At 37.5% G+C, this 23,142-nt stretch overlaps 1 protein-coding gene across 4 annotated transcripts in view; it reads left to right on the top strand.

Annotated features, from left to right (window-relative positions):
* The window catches only part of LOC139118885 (Na(+)/H(+) exchanger beta-like), a 125,992-nt gene that overhangs the window by 52,833 nt on the left and 50,017 nt on the right, over window positions 1–23,142 (top strand). For all 4 annotated transcript variants that reach the window (XM_070682441.1, XM_070682442.1, XM_070682439.1 and 1 more), the window contains exons 6-12: window positions 10,528–10,555; window positions 12,546–12,734; window positions 13,991–14,061; window positions 14,748–14,859; window positions 18,620–18,701; window positions 19,936–20,031; window positions 22,640–22,761. In XM_070682441.1, the coding sequence (XP_070538542.1) occupies window positions 10,528–10,555; window positions 12,546–12,734; window positions 13,991–14,061; window positions 14,748–14,859; window positions 18,620–18,701; window positions 19,936–20,031; window positions 22,640–22,761 (700 nt within the window). The remainder of the gene's footprint in view (window positions 1–10,527; window positions 10,556–12,545; window positions 12,735–13,990; window positions 14,062–14,747; window positions 14,860–18,619; window positions 18,702–19,935; window positions 20,032–22,639; window positions 22,762–23,142) is intronic.

The following is a 23,142-nucleotide window of genomic DNA, read 5'->3' as shown; positions in this document are numbered from 1 at the left end:
GTCCGTCCACTCAAATATCTTGAGAACCGCAGTACTTACTGATTTGATATTTGTTGTGTAGATGAAAAATATGATTTTAAGAAACTATTTTTTTAATTTTTTGATATTGTTGAAAATAGACAAATTAATGCCAAAAAAGGTGTTTTTGGTAAAAAATCTTCTTCTTCATAACCGCTGGTCAGACAGCTTTGTTATTGGTATACAGGTCCCTAGGGGTAACCCAACTTAGACTTGTTCAAATTGTGATGAAATATGCAAATCTGTATTTTTAAGGAATTTTGTTGTCATTTTTGGTCAAAATTTGACTTACATTGTATGTAATTCTTGTACTGTATAAACCCTATCAATTCACCCAGAAAAAATAATAATATGATTTTAAATAATTGAATTAATTAGGAAATCATCAAAGCCAAAATAATTTGTGTAGAATTATCAGAAAGTTCAACTTTTTTGACAGTTCATAGTGAAATGCTTACCATCTTGGAGGATTAAAACATGTAAAGGCAACTTTCCTGAATCCCAACTTTGACATATTCTGAACCGTCATTTATTGTGCCCTGTATGTTATCTAAAAGAAATTGCTCAAAATAGTCAATAGAGATAGAGATAGAGATAAAGTTCTAATTTCCATTTATGGTTGACTTGGTAAGGATAAAATAAAATTACTTTTTGAGGAAAAAATAGAGTGGTCAATTAAAAGAGTGGTCAAAGTGATAGGGTTTTTATGGTAAAGCTGGGCTGTATAAAGATTCCTCATGTGCTATTTATAGCAATTATGCAATCTGTGTAAACAGTGCAATGAAAGTGTAACATGATTCCTTATAATGCTTTTGATGACCTTGAACTTCTTAAGTTTCAAACCTTTGTCTCTTCAGTGTGCTTTCTCTGAGTATGTACAGTCTCAACTTATTAAACAGAACTCACAATGTTAATCAAAGATATCCACCTTCTTCATCAATACATGTGTCACAAAAGGTTATTCTCTACATAACTCAACAGAGCTCTGACAAATGTTGAGTTGCTTGTTCTTTCAAAACCGCTGGTCAGACAGCTTTAATATTTAGTTTACTTGTCCGTAGGATGACCTTAGTGAGATAATTTCATACAGTAAGGAAATACTTAATTTTGTATCCATGTCTATAGTAGCTTCAGGGACTTTGGCCTATGTTTTAATAGTTTAAACCCTTTCACCCCCAGTTCCCTGTATACAGGTCCAACTTTACCACAGAAAACAATGGATTTGGGATAAACCATTGTGGTGAAAGGTTTAAAGAATCTAGCTATAATTTGTCCACACGATGTCATGTGCAGAATGATGTAATAAGATCAACGTTGTGTATCTCAACATGTGTCGGGCAATGAAACAAGACATCTGTATTCAAAATAAAAAAAGCAAAAATAGTTAAAAAGTCATCAAAAGTTAAAGCTAATGGCATCTTTATGTTATCTTCGAGAGAAAAAAGTTTCCGGCGTTCTGCTGTTTTATGACATACAGTCAAAAAAAGAGCAAGCATCTTATAAAAGGTTGTTGCAAACCTCGAGATAAACTTGCGGTGCATCGAAGGCTGTGGAGGAAGCGTCCTCATATTTCACACTGATTGAATCTCCATATCATGCTGTGACCAAGTCTGTTTGCTCACTATGATAGATGATAATCGCCAAACAAAATGAAATGCTCATTGGTCTCTTGCTACTGCAAGCCGTAATAAGCACAGGGATCAAATTTGTTTGCAATCCATGTAAAGGACTTACAGATTTTCCATTTTTGAACCAAATGGCAGTGACATTTCTAGTTACTTCCCAGTTCAAGATTTTTGTCGAAAAAGCACATACAATTATCTGGTCTTTACTCGAACTCACAAGTGCCGCAGACTGAATAACAACAATCCAGAAATAAAGAAACAGACAGTCAACTAGCAAATAGGAAAAGAAATTTCAAAAAAAGACAAGAAACAAACAAACAAACCAACAAGACTGACTGAAACAAACAAGACTGACTGAAACAGATATATTAATATGTACGGTATACCAGCAGCAGAGCAATCATGAAACGTATTGTCAAGGTGAATTATCTTCCCATGATGAAACTGCCCTCCTATACAGAATAGAGAGAGGGTGACACCATAGAAAGGTGATTACAATAGCTTGAAAATCTGATTGCTATACTATACATTCCTGTCACGTGTCTTTTTTTCAGCCAGTTTTGGTTTGTTTATTTGCTTGTTTGTTTATTTGGTGTTTTTTTAATCTTTTATGTTCTTTGTTTATAATGTTGTTTGGCTATTTGTTTTTGTGTTTTGTTGTTTACTTGTTCATTCTTCATCCTGAGGCACATGGGGTGGAACTATCACTGAAATTATATTCTACTTGCAGATTTACTTTGTCAGTGGCCTGTGTTCCCCCTTGAAAAAAAACCCTGTAGACGAAACCGTCACAGTCATCATTCTGCTATAGATCCAGTTGATCTCGGCTGAAAGTGGAATGATCTTGTATTGTGTATGCATTCCGTCATGTCATGTCAAGTCAAGTGAAGCAAAGTATTAAGGGTGGTATTGCATGGATTGACAGCTTAGTAATCACGTTAAAACCAAGACCTTTCAATTTCAAGTGAGAGTAATCAACTGCATGGTCAGCCCTCTGGCCAGATCAACATACCCATGGCAGTGCTAAATTTGAAGTAATCAACTGTGATCTCGGCTGTGACACCCAAGCTTATCACTTGTAATTGTACATACATTTGTCTTTGTCTCACTCAGGGACTTGAATGTGGAGCTTGAAACATTGAAATCCAGTTGCCTACATGTACCTCTCCAGTGCAAGTTCATGGTCACCACCATGTTTCTCGATTGCTTCAAACCAACGCCATTTTCCTGCGTGACAAAACTTTGCTGGCAGAACACATTTAGTTTACAATAACATGTAGATCGAAGTATGTATAGTACAGACAGAATTGCCATTTGGCTAACATAGAATGTGGAAAACCTGTGGGTATTGTGACTTGAAGAAACTCCTGTTCTACATGATTTGCAGTGCTCATTGTCGTGCTGGGAACGTTTCCACTACGCGCTGAAGGACTGTCGATATTCAGGTTTATCAAACCGGTCCCCCTGGGTGCATCCCAATTAGTAAGTGCCTCATAGCATCCCAAATCACCAGGGAAGGCAGAAGCTATAAAACTAAAAGGTTTTCATCGCCTGTAACACAGATAAACTGACAGATTTACGGCAGTTGGTCCAAGGCTGTGTAAATATCGAGGCATCATGACAACTCTGGCTGTTACTTACACCACTCTTGGGGTTGTTGCCAGTTACGCTGTCACAGAATTTCCAGAATGCATCATCATCATCCAAGAAAAAGAACTGCTGATGTGCAGCGTGCTCGGAAGGTTATATCTGATTGGTCGATTGTCACTATTCACACCAACTTAGGGAGTCTATTTGTATCATTCAATTATAATGGTAAGATTCTGCCACCTAATTGGATAACAGTTTCCGAGATGCTGCACAATAACCAAAATGATCCGGACTGATTTGGTATCGTCAGCTGGTTTGAATAATGCACATGCTTCAAGGAGTAGAGGTAACACCACAAGCTTAAATGATACTGTGGAACGTGGGTGCTCAATGGGGATTAGTGATGGTGCAATCATTTGCATACACTGGGCGGGAGTTTTTGAATTTTTGATGTAACGATGATTTATCAAATGGTAAACATGTTACACACTAGGGGGGTTTCGAATATTCAATTATCACCTGTAGTGGTTGTGCAGATTGTGGCCGCAGGGTGACATCATCGAGGATGATATCATGGATGTTACATCCATGGTAACATGTATGTAGTGAAGTGACCTTTGACTGTATACGATACAGGAGAGCAAATAATACAGATATTATGTGACAGTAAGCGAAATTTAAAGGTGTGTCATTCAATGTATACTGAAACTTTGAATATTAAGTGGATTACAAATCCAAACTTCGATAATTATAGTTTTTACCTTGTTGTGACGCAAGAAGTCGCGAGTAACCTGATACCTCACGGTCAAGAATAATCTATACCCTCGAAAGAAGCTTGTCTGTTTCAGATCAGTGTTTGTGCTGTTTTTGGCCTTCTACTCTTATCTGGTGATGAAAATTCAGAGCTACTCAATGGCTTTTGACACTGTGAGGGAAAAAGTCTGATGCATATTGCACTCCACTTTATCAGCAATTGCTTCAATTGTCACAAATCGACTGACTGTGATCAACAACAAATAAACAAAACAGCTACTGTAGCGAGGGATTCCAATGATGTACTGATTGCCCTTGGTCTGTAATATATGAAAACAGACACCTGTATGATCTACTGCTCCCTTTTTTTAGTAAAACAAAATGCAGCACCAAAAGTCAAAATAGACATACTCCCAAGGATTTTCTCAGGCAGTACCGAAGCCTTGCTCGATGATACGATCACTACCTGACTTTGATCCATCAACGTCAGCATTGATATATAGCTGAGGCATACTTACGCTGAGATAGCGTACATCATTATCATCATTTGCTACATGTATGACTGAAAAAAACATGCTCCTACAGAAAGAAGGGTAATTGGGTTGGAATCTATTAGGAGTATTAGCAGTAGATCATACAGGTTAATTAGGGTAAACATCACTTGGACTGTATGATAAATTTGAATAATCATGATTGGCACTTTCATGACATTTACGACTAGGGGCAAATGATCATTTAAAGGGACATTATTTGTATCTTTTGACTTTTTTTTCATTTTTTCGATGACTGAAATCCCCGGTCAAATCAATGGGAGACCTAAATTGTGACTATGGACGGCTTCAAGGATATGTAAAACCACCTTCTTGCTCTTTACGGCAAGGTTCAATGTTGGTAAGGGCGTCCGCGCGATTTGAACCAACCGCCATGATTGAACCCCTGCACATGACCAATCAATATTACTACGCATACGTCAAACATCAAAGTACAGCTGGTCTATGCTTCAGCACAACGGATATCGAGGAGCACACGCCGCATAAACAAATGCACGTATCGCAAACTACTGTCAAATAGTGAAACTAAGCAGGGCATTTGCTTGTAAGTTTGATTTTAGTATCGATGACACGGACTGTGAAACAAATAAAACCATAGACGCAATTGGGTCAATGGTAAAACTAAAACGATGTCAGATTGCCGTGGTGATAGTGAAACAGGTACAGAGTAATGCATTTCCTGTGCATTTGATCATTAGCAAATCTTCGTCAACTTTTAAGATTTTTAGGGCATTTTCTTGCCATTACGTTGGTTCGTTTTACAAACACGACATGATCACTTGTTGAACCTGGAAACATCGCACTCGGACTGAACACTGCACGGTGTGTAGCATCGGTGACATCGTGACACCGCGCCGGGCGAGTACTGTCATGTCATTGATACTGCTCGCGATTGGAGTCACCTCTCGACACACAAGATCTGTTTGAATGTTGTTATTCTCTGTGCATCGTGTAATTATTTGTATCAGTTGAATCGCATTTCGAACCAAAAGTGAGTACATCGCAATGACAGTTGCCTAGACCCGTTCGCTTACGGCCTCTGTGCCTCCGACCCACTCCCAAAAGTGGGCTTTACGTAGGAAGCGCAGCTGAGCACATCGTGTACCTAAAGCCCTGCGTACGGCCTCCACGCCGGATAACGCCGGGAACACACAGACCTGTATGCAGGGCTAATCGTGTACCCAGGCGAGGTGGATGTGCTTGAAAACGAAACTCAATGCAAGTTTGGGATTAAAAATGGGTTGTTTTTGGTGGAGAAACTGCACGCCGCCACCGAGGTGCTGCCAGCAATTTGGCACAGCCCTGCCACGCAGAGTTAGCTTTCACCTAACAATGTACATAATGTACGTGTAAGTCGCCAAAGTACATTCACAGTCGTTTGGAGAGCTATTCAGCGCTGGGACTATTCGCCCCATAGACGAGTGTACAGAAGCGAGAAATGGGGTATTTCTCTCTTCTGTACACTCGTCTATGGGGCGAATAGTCCCAGCGCTGAATAGCTCTCCAAACGACTGTGGTACATTGCTCAATTTCGCGATCACCTCGACAATAACGTGACTGTTTACTGAAGTTAAATATCCCTTCATTTTATTCTGTTTTCACATTTCTATGCCCAAAGGCTTTGGGCAAGTCTACATATGCATATGGAGGAACAAACGAGATGAAAAAGATCCGCAATTATAGGCCTTGTCGTCGTCAGCTGGTACTGGTAGGCATTTGAAATGCCCATTCTAAAATGTGCTCTGTAGCAGCAAAGAATGGTGTATCTACGAGCAGGATTGGCCGTCAAGATCTCCATGAAAAACTGACCGTCAAAATGTAACTGAGCAAACGGGCAGATCGTCCATGTAGCCGACACGAACACGAAGTGTCTGATACCGGCTACCGAAAACAATGAAAAATAGTAAAGAATGAGCTACAAAATCAGTTTTATGTTGCAGGTAGAATAAGTCTGTGCCTTTGTATAAAATACTATAAAAATAGTAGAAAGTGAGCAACCAGCTGAAAGTTAGTCGAGGAGACCTTAACCGCATATCATTTGCATCTCATTGTCGGCTACATGGACTGTGTGCCAGCAAAGGCGATCGGTAATAGGGAATCCCGAAACTGCGATACTGCGCTTTCGACTGTCACTTCGTGTGGTTTATTTTTTTACACGCGGATGCTTACAGCGGCCTAGATAGCAGTTAGCAGTGTGGTCTGATCGCAGGTCAACCTGCCAACTCTGAGGTTAACAGTACCCTCCATAAACCTCAGACCCAAGGTTTTTCTATACGGTGTACGCAAACGGGATGGAAGTTGTCTATGGTCGACCGTTTTTTAGACATCTTTCAGTAAGTCGAATAACATTATCAACTGCTTGTTTGCAACAATATGAGGTCAAAAGATACAAATAATGTCCCTTTAAGGGTTTAGAAACATATTTGTTCCCTGACAAAAAAAGAACATTTTTTTCGTTTTTTTAACTCAAGGTTAGTCGCTGTATAGTCACAGCCATCATATGTAACATTCAGTGACAATGAAAAGATGTTAAAATTATGGGATTCTGGGACCAAACACAGCACGTAGTGTAACTTTTGTACATTTGCATAGACTTACGGTAATCTGGCTTATGCAAGGGAGCTTCCTGTTTAAGGAACTAAACCCACCAAGGGACCCTATTAGATTACTTAGCTAGTAAATGAACTTAAGTCATATAGTTCCTGAGGCTGATAATTCATCGTAGTAAACGCTTCCTAGTCGAGTTTTATGACATCAAAAGAAACAATGAGTGCTGAATGTATCATACCTGCAGTACCTGTAAGCCATGTGGAGTGTAAGTGACGTACGGATCCATGACAGTATATCATCTTGCCTGTTGGTAATGAGGCAATAGGCATAGTTGACCTTTATGAGCTTCAGACTTCCGAGCCTTGTGAGTTCCCATCTCAGAGGGGCACTGAGACAAATTTCCTCAGAAGAGCAGGTAGCCTCATAGCCTCTGATAATAAAACTCAGATTAATGGTGTGGTGAAATATGACCGCGTAAAAGCAACTGTGACTCATATCTAAACTACCGGTATATTGAGCAAAAACAGAGATATACCGTACGTGCTGGCCTCTCTAATATTTGAAATGTTCACCACGTGTTGGCAGACGACTTAGTTGGTGAAATTCTTAGGATAGGAAAAGTTGGAAGTATTTTGAATGAAGGAAACTTTATTCTTAAAAATAATTTATGCGTCTTGAACACAATCAGCCTTTGAATATCCTGTACGGCATGTTCACCAATCAATAAGATATAACATATCAATCTAACTGGGTTTGAAAGAAGAGGAAAATATTCACTGAATGCCTCATTGAAGAATCCAAAACCACTAAAGTTTGCATTGCTTTATGGAATAATGGGCTCCTTAAGGTAGAACGCACCTCGTGGACAGACATTCTGACTCTCAAACATTTACAATTCTTTTCTGATATACCACATGTGGGGGTTCATTTTAAACCTCTTGGTGAAAGAAAACTTTTCACCGGCTTAGTTTTTCGAAATTCGAAAATTTTTATTTTTCTGCATAGATATACGCAGGGATGGCGGCCATTTTGAATTTCTAATATGGGTAAATCTTGGGTAATTTGTTTCTCTAGTACCAAAATTTGCGCGGTGACCCCCTATTTTATTCTTGATTTTGAAAGAGAATGATTGAAAGATTCCTTGAGGAAAGTTGGAGCAAAAGTTTAAGTCTTTCACTTTCGAGGTGCATACTACCTTAAAAGAGGGCACCTCGGGGACAGGGATTCAGACTCAAAAACTTTTACAACTTTATTGATTTGGCCTACCACTTATGGAGGCTCATTTTGAATCTTACAGAGTAAATGAAATTTTAACTGGCTAATAGGCTTATGAAAATAGGGAATTTTATTTTTCCATCATAGAGATAACTCAGGGATGGCAGCCATTTTTAATTTCAAATATCAGGAAATATTAGTTATTAAATTGTTTCTCTAGTGCCAAAATTTGCACGGTGATCCCTGATTTTTATTCTTGATTTAGTAAGAGAAAAGTTGCAATTGAGCTCTAGGAAAGTTTGAGCAAAGGTTTAAATCTTTCATTTTCTAGGTGTGAACTGCCTTGCACGCTGTAAATTTGAAAGCAGAAAGTGCAGTTGGGTGATCACGATAGGGCAGATATATACAGTCACGACAGTCGAACATTGCATTATACTGGCAGATAGTCCTTATAAACAGATAACATGGCAGATAGTCCGGCCTTATTTTGCATTCCCGTCGTCAGGCTGTCTGCTCATTTAGATCTCATGTACCGTACAGGTGCATGTTGACACAACTTATTCAGAATTCATCGCATACAATACGCAGCACCGCTGTGACCACAGTGTGAAGCCAAGTAAGATTACACACAAAGATACCTAACGCTCGTTGGCTCCATGATCACAGTATTGAAACAGCTTGTGTGGATTATTGGCAAATGAACAAGGTAATCAAATCTGTTGCTTTTGACGCCAGAAAATCACAGCGATACACACAAAGGCTGCATAGGAACCGTAACTTCATTTTCTTTATTTCATCTCATCCTTTCATAAATTTTGTGCCTTTGACATATGAACATTTTTATTGTTTGAATTCGTGTCCTCATGTTATCAATAGTCTAATATAACAAAAAGAAATATCATAAACATACAGGCTTTCGTAGACTATTAACTACCTTGTATTTCCACGTCCTTTTTGAGACTACATTGTACATTCAGGAAAAATAGTGAAAAAAGCATTGTCAAAAGTTAAAGGATCTGTCTTCTAAACCCTGGCCTTCAACAAATTTTGTAATAATTATATTAATTGCGTCTTAAACCCTGTCTCAAAAAGGCCAGAGATCAGAATTAACAATGATATTAAGAAGTTTATAAAGTGTTTCAGATCTGTCGTTTGTTTTCCTTTGAAACTGCAATCATTCATATAAATAGGTTGGGGTGAAGTCATATCCCCAGTAGTGGAAACCATGGCCAAAACTCTTTTTTAGCTTCCCTGAATGCTTTCAATGTGTTGCCTCTCATTTGCTGTTTCAAGTTGAAAGAAGGATTTTCAGATCAGCTGCCGTGATCTGCCAGGAACCACTAGGAAGCTTTGATTAATATGTCAGCCACATCGGTATAAAACCTCTTTAATATTCACAAAATCAGCTCAGTGCAGCCCTTCCGTGCAGGAAACATGCAGAATTTATTCTCCCGTAGAGCCATGTTATCAACTAGTATAGATCCCTACAATTTGATAAGAAAATGAATATATAGAGTGAAAAAATAAAAGATTGGCACCTGTGATAAATTTTGGTAACACTGAAGTGCCTGGAAAGTAAACTGAAAGTTTAAATTTTTATCAAAATTTTTCTACTTGGAAAAATTTTGACCATTGTCTTTCATTTTTGAAGATGAAAATCAGAGATCTGCGTGCAACTTTAGGTTCTTCTACAGAAACACCTCTCATCTAAAATGTACCAATATTTGCAAGTCAAAATGACAGCCATCCCTGTGATAACTCTTTTTCAGAAAAAATTGAAGTTTTCAATTTTCACAAATTCAAGATAGTGAAATAAAGTTGCAACCAGATAAGTATTGTACAAATTTGAGTGTCCAAATTTCTATGAGCAGGTGCATTCTACCTTAAATTGTTTTGATTCCCATTTATTTTAGCCATGTATTGTCCTTTAAAATGTCACTATTCAGTTGATCGTCCATTTTGTGTGTGCTTGCTCTCGGTGGTCATATTTGACTTGCAAGAAGAAAATTATTTATGACAGTTGTTAAAACCGAAGTCATGTGTTCATCTCCAATGTTTGAAAAATGTTTTTATCGTTATGATTCGACAATCATTTCACCATGTTAAGTTGCATTTGATTTCAAACCATCATTATATTAAAAAAGCGCCAAAAGATAAAGCTAATGGGGCTTTAAAGAGCATGAAAAATTTTCATACTTTATCGAATGATATTTGTTTCATTGCAGGGAACTCTCCTAAATTGCTTCCTGATCGGTAAGTTAACCACTCCCACTTATCTTTCTCTAATGATTTGTTCTTGTTTATTGTTCTGTGACCCCTCGAGATACGGTATTTACCATCTTTGTGGGTGCAATGTTATGTTTTTATCATTTTAATCTTCCAAAAAAGTTTGTTGAATGTGAAATTCCCCCCAAAAAATAAAAGGTGCATGCAAAACAAGGCTGTAAGAATTAATGCCTTTATGTCATGTTGTATAGCGTAGATTTGATGTTATTTTTATGGCCTAGGCTTTTGATATACCATTGGTTGTAAAAACAGAAAAGGACCTGGACACTATGAATATCGATCGATCATATTTTTCACAATGTTTTGCCAGTGGTCACAGTCCATGAATTCAGAGCCATCTGTTCAGACTTGTATTAGAACGTTTCTTTATTTCAACAGAAAAGTGTATTTTTGGCTGTGCTAGTGTAGTACCATACAGGATAGGCAGAAAAGTGGAACCATGATAATGCGTACAATATGGACCTATACATAAGTGTATGCAACGGAATTTCAAGCGTTAGTGAGTGTCTGTGTCACTAACGTATGGTCAAAAAAGTGACAATTATAATGTTACTCTTCTCACTTTTTGATCCATGATGATTTTGACTTAAAAATTGTAAAGAAAGCTGCCAGAATGTTACCTAATCTCACATCATAAAAATCCCATGATAGAAAACCATACAGAACCTATTTGTTGTGTTCCATATTGAAATTTCTGTCATGTGTAAAGGCTTAGGATTTTTTCGTTGCCACTTGTGATTAAATTTGTAATTTGCTGGTAATGGCTATTAATTTGACAGGATAATAGAAGTTTGAGATTGGCAAATCAACTGAGTTTCCTGCTATGTTGAAATTAGCTTTCAAATTGTGTTTTGATATCCGGCCATGATGGAAATTGGTCCCTACATGTTCTGTTATCAAGCCTAATATGTACTAAAGTGCGACCACTAAAAATCTATAATGATGTATCTGTATATCTGATCGAACCGTCTTTTGTTATAGGCTACTTTTTACAACTAACAAATAGGCAAAGTGACACCACCTAAGAGTTCCTTACGGCCAAGTTATGAACCTTGATTCATAATGGTGAAGGTTCTCCTGATTATCCATCCCACATTCTATTTAGGTAGTTCACGCCTCAAAAATGAAAACTTAAACTTTTGCTAAAACTTTCCTCAAGAAAACTTCAAACCATTCTCTTTCAAAAGCAAGAGTAAAAAATTGGGTGTCATTGTGCAAATATTAGCACTAGAGAAACAAATTACCCCAATATTTACTGATACGTGAAATTCAAAATGGCCGCCATCCAATTGTTAGTTCTATAAGAAAAATCAAATCTTCCAATATCCGCTAAAATAAGCCTTGTTTATTCCATGGGCTTCAAAGTAAGCCCTCCCTCGACAAGTGGTAGACCAAAGAAGTAGTGTAAAATTCCGAATATCTGTCCCTGAGGCGCATTCTACCTTTAACGTACCCTGGTAGTCATATAAGATAATCTTTGAACGCTTTTATGGGAACAATGCATACAAACAGGTCCCACAGGGCATCTATTAGGGAAAATTACTGCCCGATGATTTCAGAATTGCACATTGGCTGACTTTTCTTACACATGTCACAAAGCTATTAATATGTGTCGCAACCAAATTTCCATCTTTGCCAACATTGCTGTATTTACGCAGAAAATATCAAGCAGCAATTTGCAAACTCTATTGTGAGGAGGAAAAAGGTAGACACCAACCCAAAAATTAGAGTAAATAAATGCAAATCATTTGCTGATAACGCGTTCCCAACAGTCTTTCCTTTCAGAGTAAAATAATTTGTTGTTTTGTAATATTTTCTTCACATTCCAGATATCCATTTAATACTTAAATAGTGATGATGATGTGAAAAAAAATATCCATGCATGTACAAATGTTAGACTGTAATGAAGCACAGTCTGGGTCTTTGTTCTTCAATGGAACTGTGTTTTTCTCCATAGGTCCATCACTGTATGGTATCTCTGAAGCAGGGCTCCTCGGTAGTTCCTACTCTCTCACACTTGTTGAGTGTCTCACTTTTGGTGCACTGATCGTAGCCGTTGATCCGGTCGCCGTCCTGGCCATCTTCCAAGAAGTCCACGTCAACCAAGTGCTCTACTTCCTGGTGTTTGGAGAATCTCTCCTGAATGGTGAGTGCAGTGATTGGTCCATTTGAATTTTGTCATTCCTTCTGATTGGCCAAATGCAGAGTGCAGGTTTCAAATGTGACCAATCATCAAGGAGGTCATGTCATACAGATCTACAAATCTTTTGTCTCAGCCCAACCATCTGTTTCAAAAGACAGTCTTTTCAAAATAAATATAGTACCGGTAATTATTCACATGACACATATTGACCTATATTTAACATTTTAATACTAAAAAGATTTCATATGCCATTTGAATAAATTTTGTTATACACGCAAATTTAACATTCTGCTTTAAATAAAAAGAAGCTAATTTTTCTTACCATTTGTTAAATCTTTTATTATTTAAAGCCCCAATAGCTGTGAATTGTATGCATTATTTTCATGATTTTATTTTGAAACCAAAGCTGGTTTGTGTAAATGTGCTAACTGAAAGACGTGTGAAGAAGTATCACTGTTCACTGATTTCGACCATACCTACGAGTTTTAATAGGTTAAATAATAAATGGGTGCCGCACTCATAAAATGGCTCCCCATGGAAAAGTACAAAAAATGCAGTATTTCCTGCACATACACATCGTGATCATAAAGAAACAAGCATGATGCCATTGACTTGAATGCACAACACACTATGGCCAACATTTCGTTATTGTAAACTTTACTTTCTCTGTCGTGTGATTAGTTTTTGAAAATGGCAGGAAATCTAAAATGATGTTAAAACGTTTCATTTTACATGCCACTTTCGACACTTATGACAGAATACACTTTTTTATTCTTTAATGATTCTTTTTCAAAGAAAACTATTGGAAAACTCAGGATATTTTGCAATTGGTTTATTACACATTTGCAGCTATTGTGGCTTTAAGGATGTAACTTAAACCAGATGGTTTCTATACAATCTTACACACGTGTATAACCTTGGCAAGGAACTTTCTTGTGAAAGTAAAGAAAGTTTGCTGAAAGGCGTAATATTTGTGCCTTTTAACAATCATTTCCTTATTGTGCACAGTAAATGTTGTTGAATTTCAAAGCAGCTTTGCAAAGACCATGCATACCTGTGTACAATATTATTTAATGTTACAGTCCTTGAATGAAATCTGGTCTGGACTAAAATCCAGATGTCATCAGTAACTTTTGATTTTACAGTACCTACACATAGACTGTGCCAAACAAGTTGAACCCTTTAAGTATTTCAAAATTACAGCTGCAGAGGGATTTTCATAGTAAATAAAAATGTTAAGTACTTCTTGTGACTTACAGATGCTGTGACAGTAGTATTATACAGGATGATGGTAGCTTTCCTGGGAATGCCCTCAGTACCTGCCTCACAGGTTAGTCTGCCCTCTGCCCTCAGTACCTGCCTCACAGGTTAGTCTGCCCTCTGCCCTCAGTACCTGCCTCACAGGTTTGTCTGCCTTCTCAGAATTTACTGTATCTGGTCTATGTGAGACTATCATGTGGAAAAACTGCAAAAGAGTCAACAGATTGGACCACAGAGAGTTATGAGTTTTCAGTGAGTACACGCCTTGACATTGAAAGACTTAAATTTTTGCTCGCACTATACCTCAAATAAACTTTCAACCATTCTCTTTCAAAATCATGTATGAAAATCGGGGGGTCACAGTACAAATTTTGGTAACAGTGAAATAAATTACCCAATATTTAACAATATTTGAAATTCAAAATGGCTGCCATCCCGGCAGTGTGTTATCTTCATTGGAGAAAATAAATTCCCAATTTTCACAAAACTAAGCCAGTAAATCTTTTATTTATTCCACAAGCTTTAAAATGAGCTCAGCCACAAGAATACTGTAAAGGTTAGAAGAGAGTTTGACCATTTTTACTGAGGTGCATTCTTCCTTAAGGTGTCTTTAAGCTGTTTGAGAGGATGCCATTTTTTGGTGGTGTGACGGTAAAATGTTTTCACAAATTTCACTCTGGGATGTCAGGATGAAGTTTCCAGATCTGTACATGCCATTTTCGTTACTAATTACAATGTCCTCTCGCTTTAATTCAGATTGGCATGGGTGTGCTGGCATTCATAATCGTCACACTTGGCAGCATAGTCATCGGTATTCTATGCGGTATAATATCAGCCCTCATTACGAAGTTTACAACCCATGTGCGTGGTAAGTACAGTCACATGAAACATTCACCCTTTGAACCCTGACCATGTGTGACCTACTTTGTGACGTGTGGGGAATGGCACCGAAGAACAGGATTCAAATGGTTAATCAACCATGATGTTTTAGCTCACACTCCAATCTGTAACTTCACTCTCTGAAGGCTTGTATCACAGTCACAGAGGTGTACATGTACCATAATAAAGAGATATGAATACATATATTATCTCGTGTCTTCTGCATTCAAATTAGAAAACTTTGGTCCACCATTTTTGGTCAAATCATTATGTATTGGAGCTAAGCTATGTCCTTTTTGCATTAATCTTTGGTTTCTGATACAAGGGCAGGCATTTCATATCTACTCATGCAGTCTTCATGCAAAGTTGGTTAATCATTACATTTTGGCAAGTCCTGATAGTGGCATAGGCTTATTCTACGAGCTCAACTACTGCTCTGACTTCTGTAAACTGAAAGGAATTCATTCCTGATGAAGCACCAAGGATAATTACAAGGCTTTTTAAAATTGTAAAGTGCATCTGGAGCTTGGCACAACGACTGACTACTGGTTGCATCGTCTCAGCTGGTTGAAATCGCAGATTTAGGTGCCAAACTGGTCAACTGATATACTGTATGCATCACATCAGCCTGTAGAAATCATCAACTGAGGTTGCCAGACCCATCCATTGATGAACTGTTTCTATCACCTCAACGTGTGGAAATCACAGACAGAGGTGCCAGACCTGTCGACTAATAAACTGTATCTATCACAGTGTTTTTGCTAAGGTTTGGGAATATCGGTAAATGATTTGGGAACCCCGGTAACATTGCTGCTGCCCCCAATCTGATTGCATTGATATACCAAGGGGAACGCCGGTAAAATGACTGGGGAACCCCGGTAACATTTACCGGGGTACCGGCCTTAACAAAAACACTGTATCACCTCAGCCCTTTGAAATCACTGGCAGAGGTGTCATACCTGTCAAATGAAATACTACATACATCACGTCAGACTGTTGAAATCACAGACCGAGGTGTCAGACACATTAACTGATAAACTGTATGCATCACCTCATCCTATTGAAATCACAAACTTGCAGGTGCCAGATCCATCGACTAATAAACTGTCTCTATCACCTCAGCCTGTTGAAATCACAGACCGAGGTGCCAGACCCGTCAATTAGTAAACTGTCTCTATCACCTCAGCCTGTTGAATCTCAGGTTGAGGTGTCATAACTGTCAACTGATATGCTATATGCATCACCTCAGACTGTTGAAAGCACAGACTGAGGTACCAGACTCCCAACTTCCTACTTCTGTAATGCATATCACACAGTGGCCGTCATGTATCGATTCACAAGTAACTGTGGCGACAACAAGCAGATACGTCTTGTCCGAGTGCAAGTCAACAGAAAAGAAAATTGCACAGCTCATCCACTGAGTTGCCGGGTAAGACCAGTTAGTTATGAAAAACTGAGGAAACTGCATTAGGAGATATTTTGTTGAATTTCCACAGCTAATGTTTGACAATGAGAAGAATCAGTTTTTCTGTAAGAAGTGTCAGGCAGCCAGACAGGACAACATATTTACATCTGGTAGGCGATCAAACATTCCAAAGAAGGACAATTTCATGAAACATGAGAAAACCGCAGGACATCCACTTGCCATGAACACACCGCAAACAGCCTCTGACAGTGAAGACACATCATCGTGAAGCATTCAGGATATAAAGTTTGTTGTGAATGTTAATAAAAAAAACAGTTTGTTCCTTAAATGTTGTTTACTTGTCTCGCCATTTTTCGCTACAGTACTGTAGCAGCTGATAGGATTTGCCTGGGTATATTACCGGTACTTCTGTTCTGAACGTCACCACATGTTGCTGTCAGTTGGCCAAAATCACCGAATGCCGCATACATGTAAATTTGGATGGCTAGTTCTGGCTAATCAATTTTAGTCCCAATAGGCCAAACCCGGAATTCGAATCGACCACGGTACAAACAAAGCCATGTGCGCAAACGCGCATAGACGTACGTGTATTTCCATATGCGCTAGTACACATGTGGGTTTGTTTGTACCGGCATCACGTGATTATTTGGGCGTACTGAGTCTGTAGAACGCATCGCGTCCTTTTTATTCCGGAGTAGAACCATTTGGCAGAATGGCTAACAGGCAAATATAGACAGAGGAAAAACTTAGACTTATTTGCCAGGCAAGTCGATTGATACACCCTGTGTGGATCACGTACTTCAGTCTGTTGAATCAAAAACTGTCATCTCAGTCTCCCAGGAACAAGAAAATCTACTTTGTAATAAAATCACACAAGGCTCAGCTAGTGTTGACGTTTCCCGGATTGGTATAGCGTTTAATGTGATTGACAGAAGAACAGGAAATTGAATCAATTTACGATGTGTACTGTACAGTGTGGGCAGTAAGCCACTCACCTGAGTTATGATGTTGTGAGCTCTACAGTGATGTAGTTATTTGGCTATGCAACACATCAGTCATAAATATACAGTTGACTCTATCAAACAGTATTGACTCTTTTTTATGACAATTACGGGAATCAGAAAAATGTTTGTGTCCAATGATTTGAGACGGATTGGCTTTTTTGATTTCAAAGCACAGTATAAGCTCTATATAATAACCTTCATACATTCACAGATGTTGTACCAGTGGGTACACTAAGTTAATTCACACAGTGTGACAAGAACCGTCCCTGAATTTACTGGCTACTGGGACCATGCAGTTACACTGCTCACACAAGCATGTTGTCTGATCAAATACAAAGCATAAATCTCTGAATACACATTTTATGCAGTATTTTGCTGCTATAACAGCCCATTGAGTATATATTTTGATCAAATTTGTTCTTTAGTAACTTTGTTCGATTTTTAATTTTATCAAATTCTGTTGTTTCCCAAAAACATGTTGCGATATCCAGCATTGAGCTTGGAAACAAATTCATTCATGTTGGTAAGAACAACAACAGTAATGAATCAGTTTCCACCTACAAACACACAGACAAGTTCCTGTTGTGCAAGCATTGACAGAAACAGCCATAAACATACCATAATATTATCACTTATCAGCCTAAAATATGCAATCTTCAATTAGAATTGTAACAAGTGTCAAAAGCATTAAACTAAAGGCTATCATCAACTATCAGGCTAGTGTAACTAGCTTTGCTGATTATACTATACAAATTTGTAGTGGGAATGTAAACCGTTATCCTTGTAAAAATTACTAGTACAAGCTCTGCTTCAGTATCGAGCGGTATACTTCAGGGGATCTTGAAATATATATATTACAATACAATTCATACATGGAATGGAGACACAGGAGTCAAACATACAGCCTTATCATTCAAATTATCAAATTAATCCAGACTCACAACTATATTTGCCATTCTACAAATTACACAGCAATAAAAGATGCTGTACAATAAATAAAAAACACGGCCAACTCATAAAATTTAAGGACCAATTATGTTAAAGGCTTGCCCAAGCACGTAATATTCCTTCACTACATTAGAACACATTGTGCACCCTGACTAAATAATTTGTATCTGTCATAGAAATGGGCAAATCTTACCTCAGGACAGAAAATTTCACATAAGGTCATGATGAGCAGACAAAATGGGATTGTTTCATTTCTCACAAGTGGGATGATAACAAATCAACAGTTTTGGGGAGAATTTTACACACTGTCAAGATCTCTTTGTTAACAGTGTTTCAGACTTGTACCAATCAACTGCATTTTCTATTTTCAGTCGTTGAACCACTTGCCATTATTGGCGTTGCGTATCTTTCCTACCTGCTTGCAGAATTGTTTGAATTTTCAGGAATTATTGCGTAAGTATATACGGCCCTTGCTAAAGAGCTTTGCATTCATGACCCTCATCATACAGTGTCAAACAGTCAGTTCAAAGTCAAGGTTATTCATGCTATATAGGGATTGTAAACTTTGATACCCAAAAGGAATGTTTGGATCGTTGACTTCATGGTTCATTAAAGAGATGGTAAAATTTAATCATGACAGCTGCAAACATGCCTTGAAGTTCACAGTATCAAACCAGGGATGCCATTTCAACCCTAAACATTCATTGCAATTCTTCATCCGAGTGTGAATATGACATTTTTCTCACATTACACCGACTGGAAATTTTGCCAATGTATGTATCCGTTTCTTGTTTTTCTCTTGTATTATAAACCCACAAATCCACGCATAATTATACAAGTGGCTTGCCAATTTTCATACTAAACTACAATGGTCCTAGAAAAAAGTACTTATTTATGGCATTTGTTGTCTTACAACTGTGATGACAAAGAGTCAGGATAATTTTCGCATTTATGAAACATTAAAACATCATTTGCAAGAAGTTGCAATTTTGATGGGTAAAATTGATGCTAACCCAGTTCAGTGTATTTATGTTCAGCTTGACTCTGGAAAAATCAACTAACCATTCACAGATTTTGGTTGCTGTTTCCAATACTAAATGTTCTCAGTTCATGAGCATTGATACTCCTTCATTTAAAAAGGTCAATACTGTAACTTTTAAGGATATTTTTCACTATTTTTGTATTATATGTCAATAGTAAGTTCTTCTCCTACTCCCCTGCGCATATTGAAAGGCCAACTATTTAGCTTGTCAACAAAGTGTCTGTATGTGTAAGATGCACCGTTGTTGTTTACATTTGAATTCTAGTCCAGACTGGAATTCACTTGTTAACAATAACAATTGAATGCAATTTACACATGTACAGACTGAGTTGACAAGATGAATCCTCATTACCTCATACCTCAACATGCTTTTTGGAGTAGAACAAGTAATTGCAGTTCACATTGAAACAAAAATAGTGAAAAAATCATCAATAGTAACAGGTATCAGGCCTTGAATGACAAAAAATTGTGTCACCTAATTTCTTTAAAAAAATGTTGACATGCTCATAATGCATGGGCTCTATCCAACACTAAGACAAAGCCAAGGTACAGTACAGTACTGGTACAGTATACAGCATATCCAAAAATATTGACTATGCTTATCACTTATAAAATTCTGTTTCCTTTTAAACTACATGTATGTAGGATAATAGCGTGTGGTTTGATGCAGGCGAATTACAGCTTTGCAAACATCTCCCACAAATCCAACACAACTGTCAAGTACTTCATGAAAATGCTTGCGTAAGTATAATATTTTTTTCCCCACTCTCAACATAAAAAGGGCAATATTGCCTGTACAACTTTCCAATATTTTCATTATTTTAGTTCTATAAAACAAATAAAAGTTCTCTTATTCTTTTCCCCACTGAGTGGTGAAATACTGAGTATTAATTAGCCTGCCAACATGCAATACATACAATATTCAATGTTATTGTTGATGAATATGTTTTATTGTGACAAAAATTTTGGTTGTCGGCAATAACATCTGGTGTTATAGACACATAACAGGCAATGTTTTTTAAGTAGAAATTTCTGTTTGATTTTGGGTGTGGAATCACTTTTGAAAACAGATCATTTGTAACAGAATGACAGAAATGACAGCTGCTGAAGGGGATCCCATGATTAGCTGTGTCATCAACCTTCACAGATGATAGATCAGCTGGTCATGCTGGTCTGTCAATTCAACTGTGCTTGCTTTTAACCAAACCCAGATTTGATAGTAGCCACTGTTACAGAAAAGCAGCTTGTAAAATACAATAAAGTGGGCAGTGATAGTGAGGATTGCAAAACTGTCATACATTGTCAAATAGGATTGACCTGTCCACCCCTAATTCCCAGTAAACAAGTCTACAATCATGATTGATAACAATGGATTTTGACAAAACCATGGTGGTGAAAGGGTTTAATGGCCATTAGTGGTAATTAACTTTCAATTTATGATTTTTTCACTATTTTTGTTTTGTATGTCAATTGCAAGTATTTATCTCACTCCCAAAGCACATGATGTTGAAACACCTGCTATTCAGCATCTAACTGTGTAGTAAGCACTGTTCCAAACCAGAATTCACTTGTAAACAAAACTCATGCAATCTATACAGATAGTACGGCCTGAGTTTAACAAGCTAAACAATTTGTGTCTCAACTTGCTGTTTGGTGTAGAACAAAAAAGTATCGTTAGAATTAAAACAAACAAAGATGGTTAAAAACAATCGTGAAAAGTTACAGTTAATGACCCTTTGATGCTAAATCTGACTCACAAAAGACTCATTAAATGATGCAAACAAAACTTGATTTGCACAACTCAGACATTTTACTGTTTGAAACTGTAGAGGGATTGTGTCATTTTGTAAGTACGTTGGTGACTCCATATTTCTGTGTAAGGCTCCATAACAATTCTCATGTCCAACCTTGAATGTAATTAAATTGAAAAAATTTCTAGAAGCTGTAACATTTTTTAAAAATATGGATAAATAGGGCTTCATACATTCCACTTTTACCTTATCTTAATTGGAGATGCAATTATTCAAATTTTATCAGACGATTTCAACAAAAATCATCTAAAATTTTTTCATTTTGCAATTATTCATGTCATGTACTAAGTAAAGTGTGTAAACATGTTAGTCAGGGCAATGCTCTGGAGAGCCAAGGGATGATGAATGTGCATTTCAAATGGCCATCAGCGTAAACTTAACCCAGTGACATATTTATTTTCATGGCTTAGTTTTAAAGTCAGATTCTAATCATCAAGTTGCGGGGAAACACAGAGTATTGATAGTAGCATATGCTGTCATAGTTACTCCATCACTCTCATAAATTTTCATGGATAAAATGTTTCCTTATAATCATATATGTACCGATGTAATTGGTGCAGAATTATGTTTACAAATATTATCGCCAGGCTTGGGAGAATCAATCACATCTGGTTTTTGACTGTTTGAATAGTGTAAATTTATTTATTTATTTTATTATTTATTTATTCATTCATCCCTCTACTGCGTTTCTTTGCGTTAGTGCCAATGCTTGGGCTATGGCCTGTCCCAACTTTTGATGAAAGTTTCAAATATGGGTATCCGGAGTATTTGGGCACGTACCCATCCCAGTTTCTCATGTGTTTTTCAGGGGAAATGGGAAATAAAAACAAATTTATAAATTGAGTGTGAGTCTCTTTTATTCTTCATTTTTTGTTGCTTTAAAAAGCAGTTTGTTTTAGCTTCACTTAACACTTAAAAGTTCATCACAGTATGTGACACTGTAATAATGGCTGATCACTCAATGCCTCTTTTTCTAATGAAATACATGTACTTCAGCTAACACTTTTGATAAGGTGTTCCTTGTGATGTTGAAACAAAAAGCTTCATCTTTCTTTCGTAAACATTGATTCTCTGAGTCATTTCTTTACACATTGTTGAGTTCATCCACACGGTATACAGATTGCAAATTGTAATAAAACAACTTTGTCAACGTGGGAATTTTCAATATTCACAGAAATTACCTTTCTCTCGTTTTCATTTTTTTCCCTAAAGAAATTGTCAAAATTTCAAATCATATCTAATCAGATTTTGATTGCAAGTATACTTGCAAGTATTCTACTGCTGTCGACTCTTCTGAACATGTCGGGGTTTGGTTCAGGTAATCGTCCACCCCACTTTGAATATTTCTAAAGAAAATTATATTTTCTGCACTCTTGGCGCTTACCTAGAAAAATACGGTACACCCCACTTTGAATATTTCTAAAGAAAATTACATGTTCTGGGCTCTTGGTGCTAACCCAGAGAATAATTTCTGTCAACCAATAATCAATCAAGACATAGTGATTTCAAGTCAACATTATTTTCATCTTCTTCAACAGATCCACAACAGAATCAGTAATATTCTTCTTCCTCGGGCACGTCTTAGTTTCCCAGGAACACATCTGGAACACCTGGTTTGTCATCTTCACACTGATCTTCTGTTTCGTCTTCAGGTATATTGGTAAGTCCCCACTACTTTCCCTTTCTCGTACTGTTCCATCCCTGTTTCACAGTACACAGGTCTGACTTTCCCATGAGAAACAAACGGGTCATACCAATATTTGATGGTAAAGCAGTGTGAAGTGAATACTTTTTACCCTTTCTCCTCTCCCACAGACCCAACACCGGCTTTTTGGCTTTGCTGTCAGTGACACAGAGCTTATCAATTGGGTGGTTGTCTATCATTGTCTGTCACCCATCATCCATCGTCTATCATATGTCCACTTTGCATTCCATTGAGCTTCAGCTCTAAAATCTGCTCGCCTGATCAGTCTGAAATTTGGTGTGCAGCTTGCAAGGGTTGACGTTAGTCAGTTTTGTTCAGATTGTAGTAAAATTTGCT

This window comes from Ptychodera flava, chromosome 19, assembly GCF_041260155.1.
Source record: "Ptychodera flava strain L36383 chromosome 19, AS_Pfla_20210202, whole genome shotgun sequence".
NCBI classification, from domain to species: Eukaryota; Metazoa; Hemichordata; class Enteropneusta; family Ptychoderidae; genus Ptychodera; species Ptychodera flava.
This window is presented reverse-complemented; position numbering and strand designations above follow the sequence as displayed.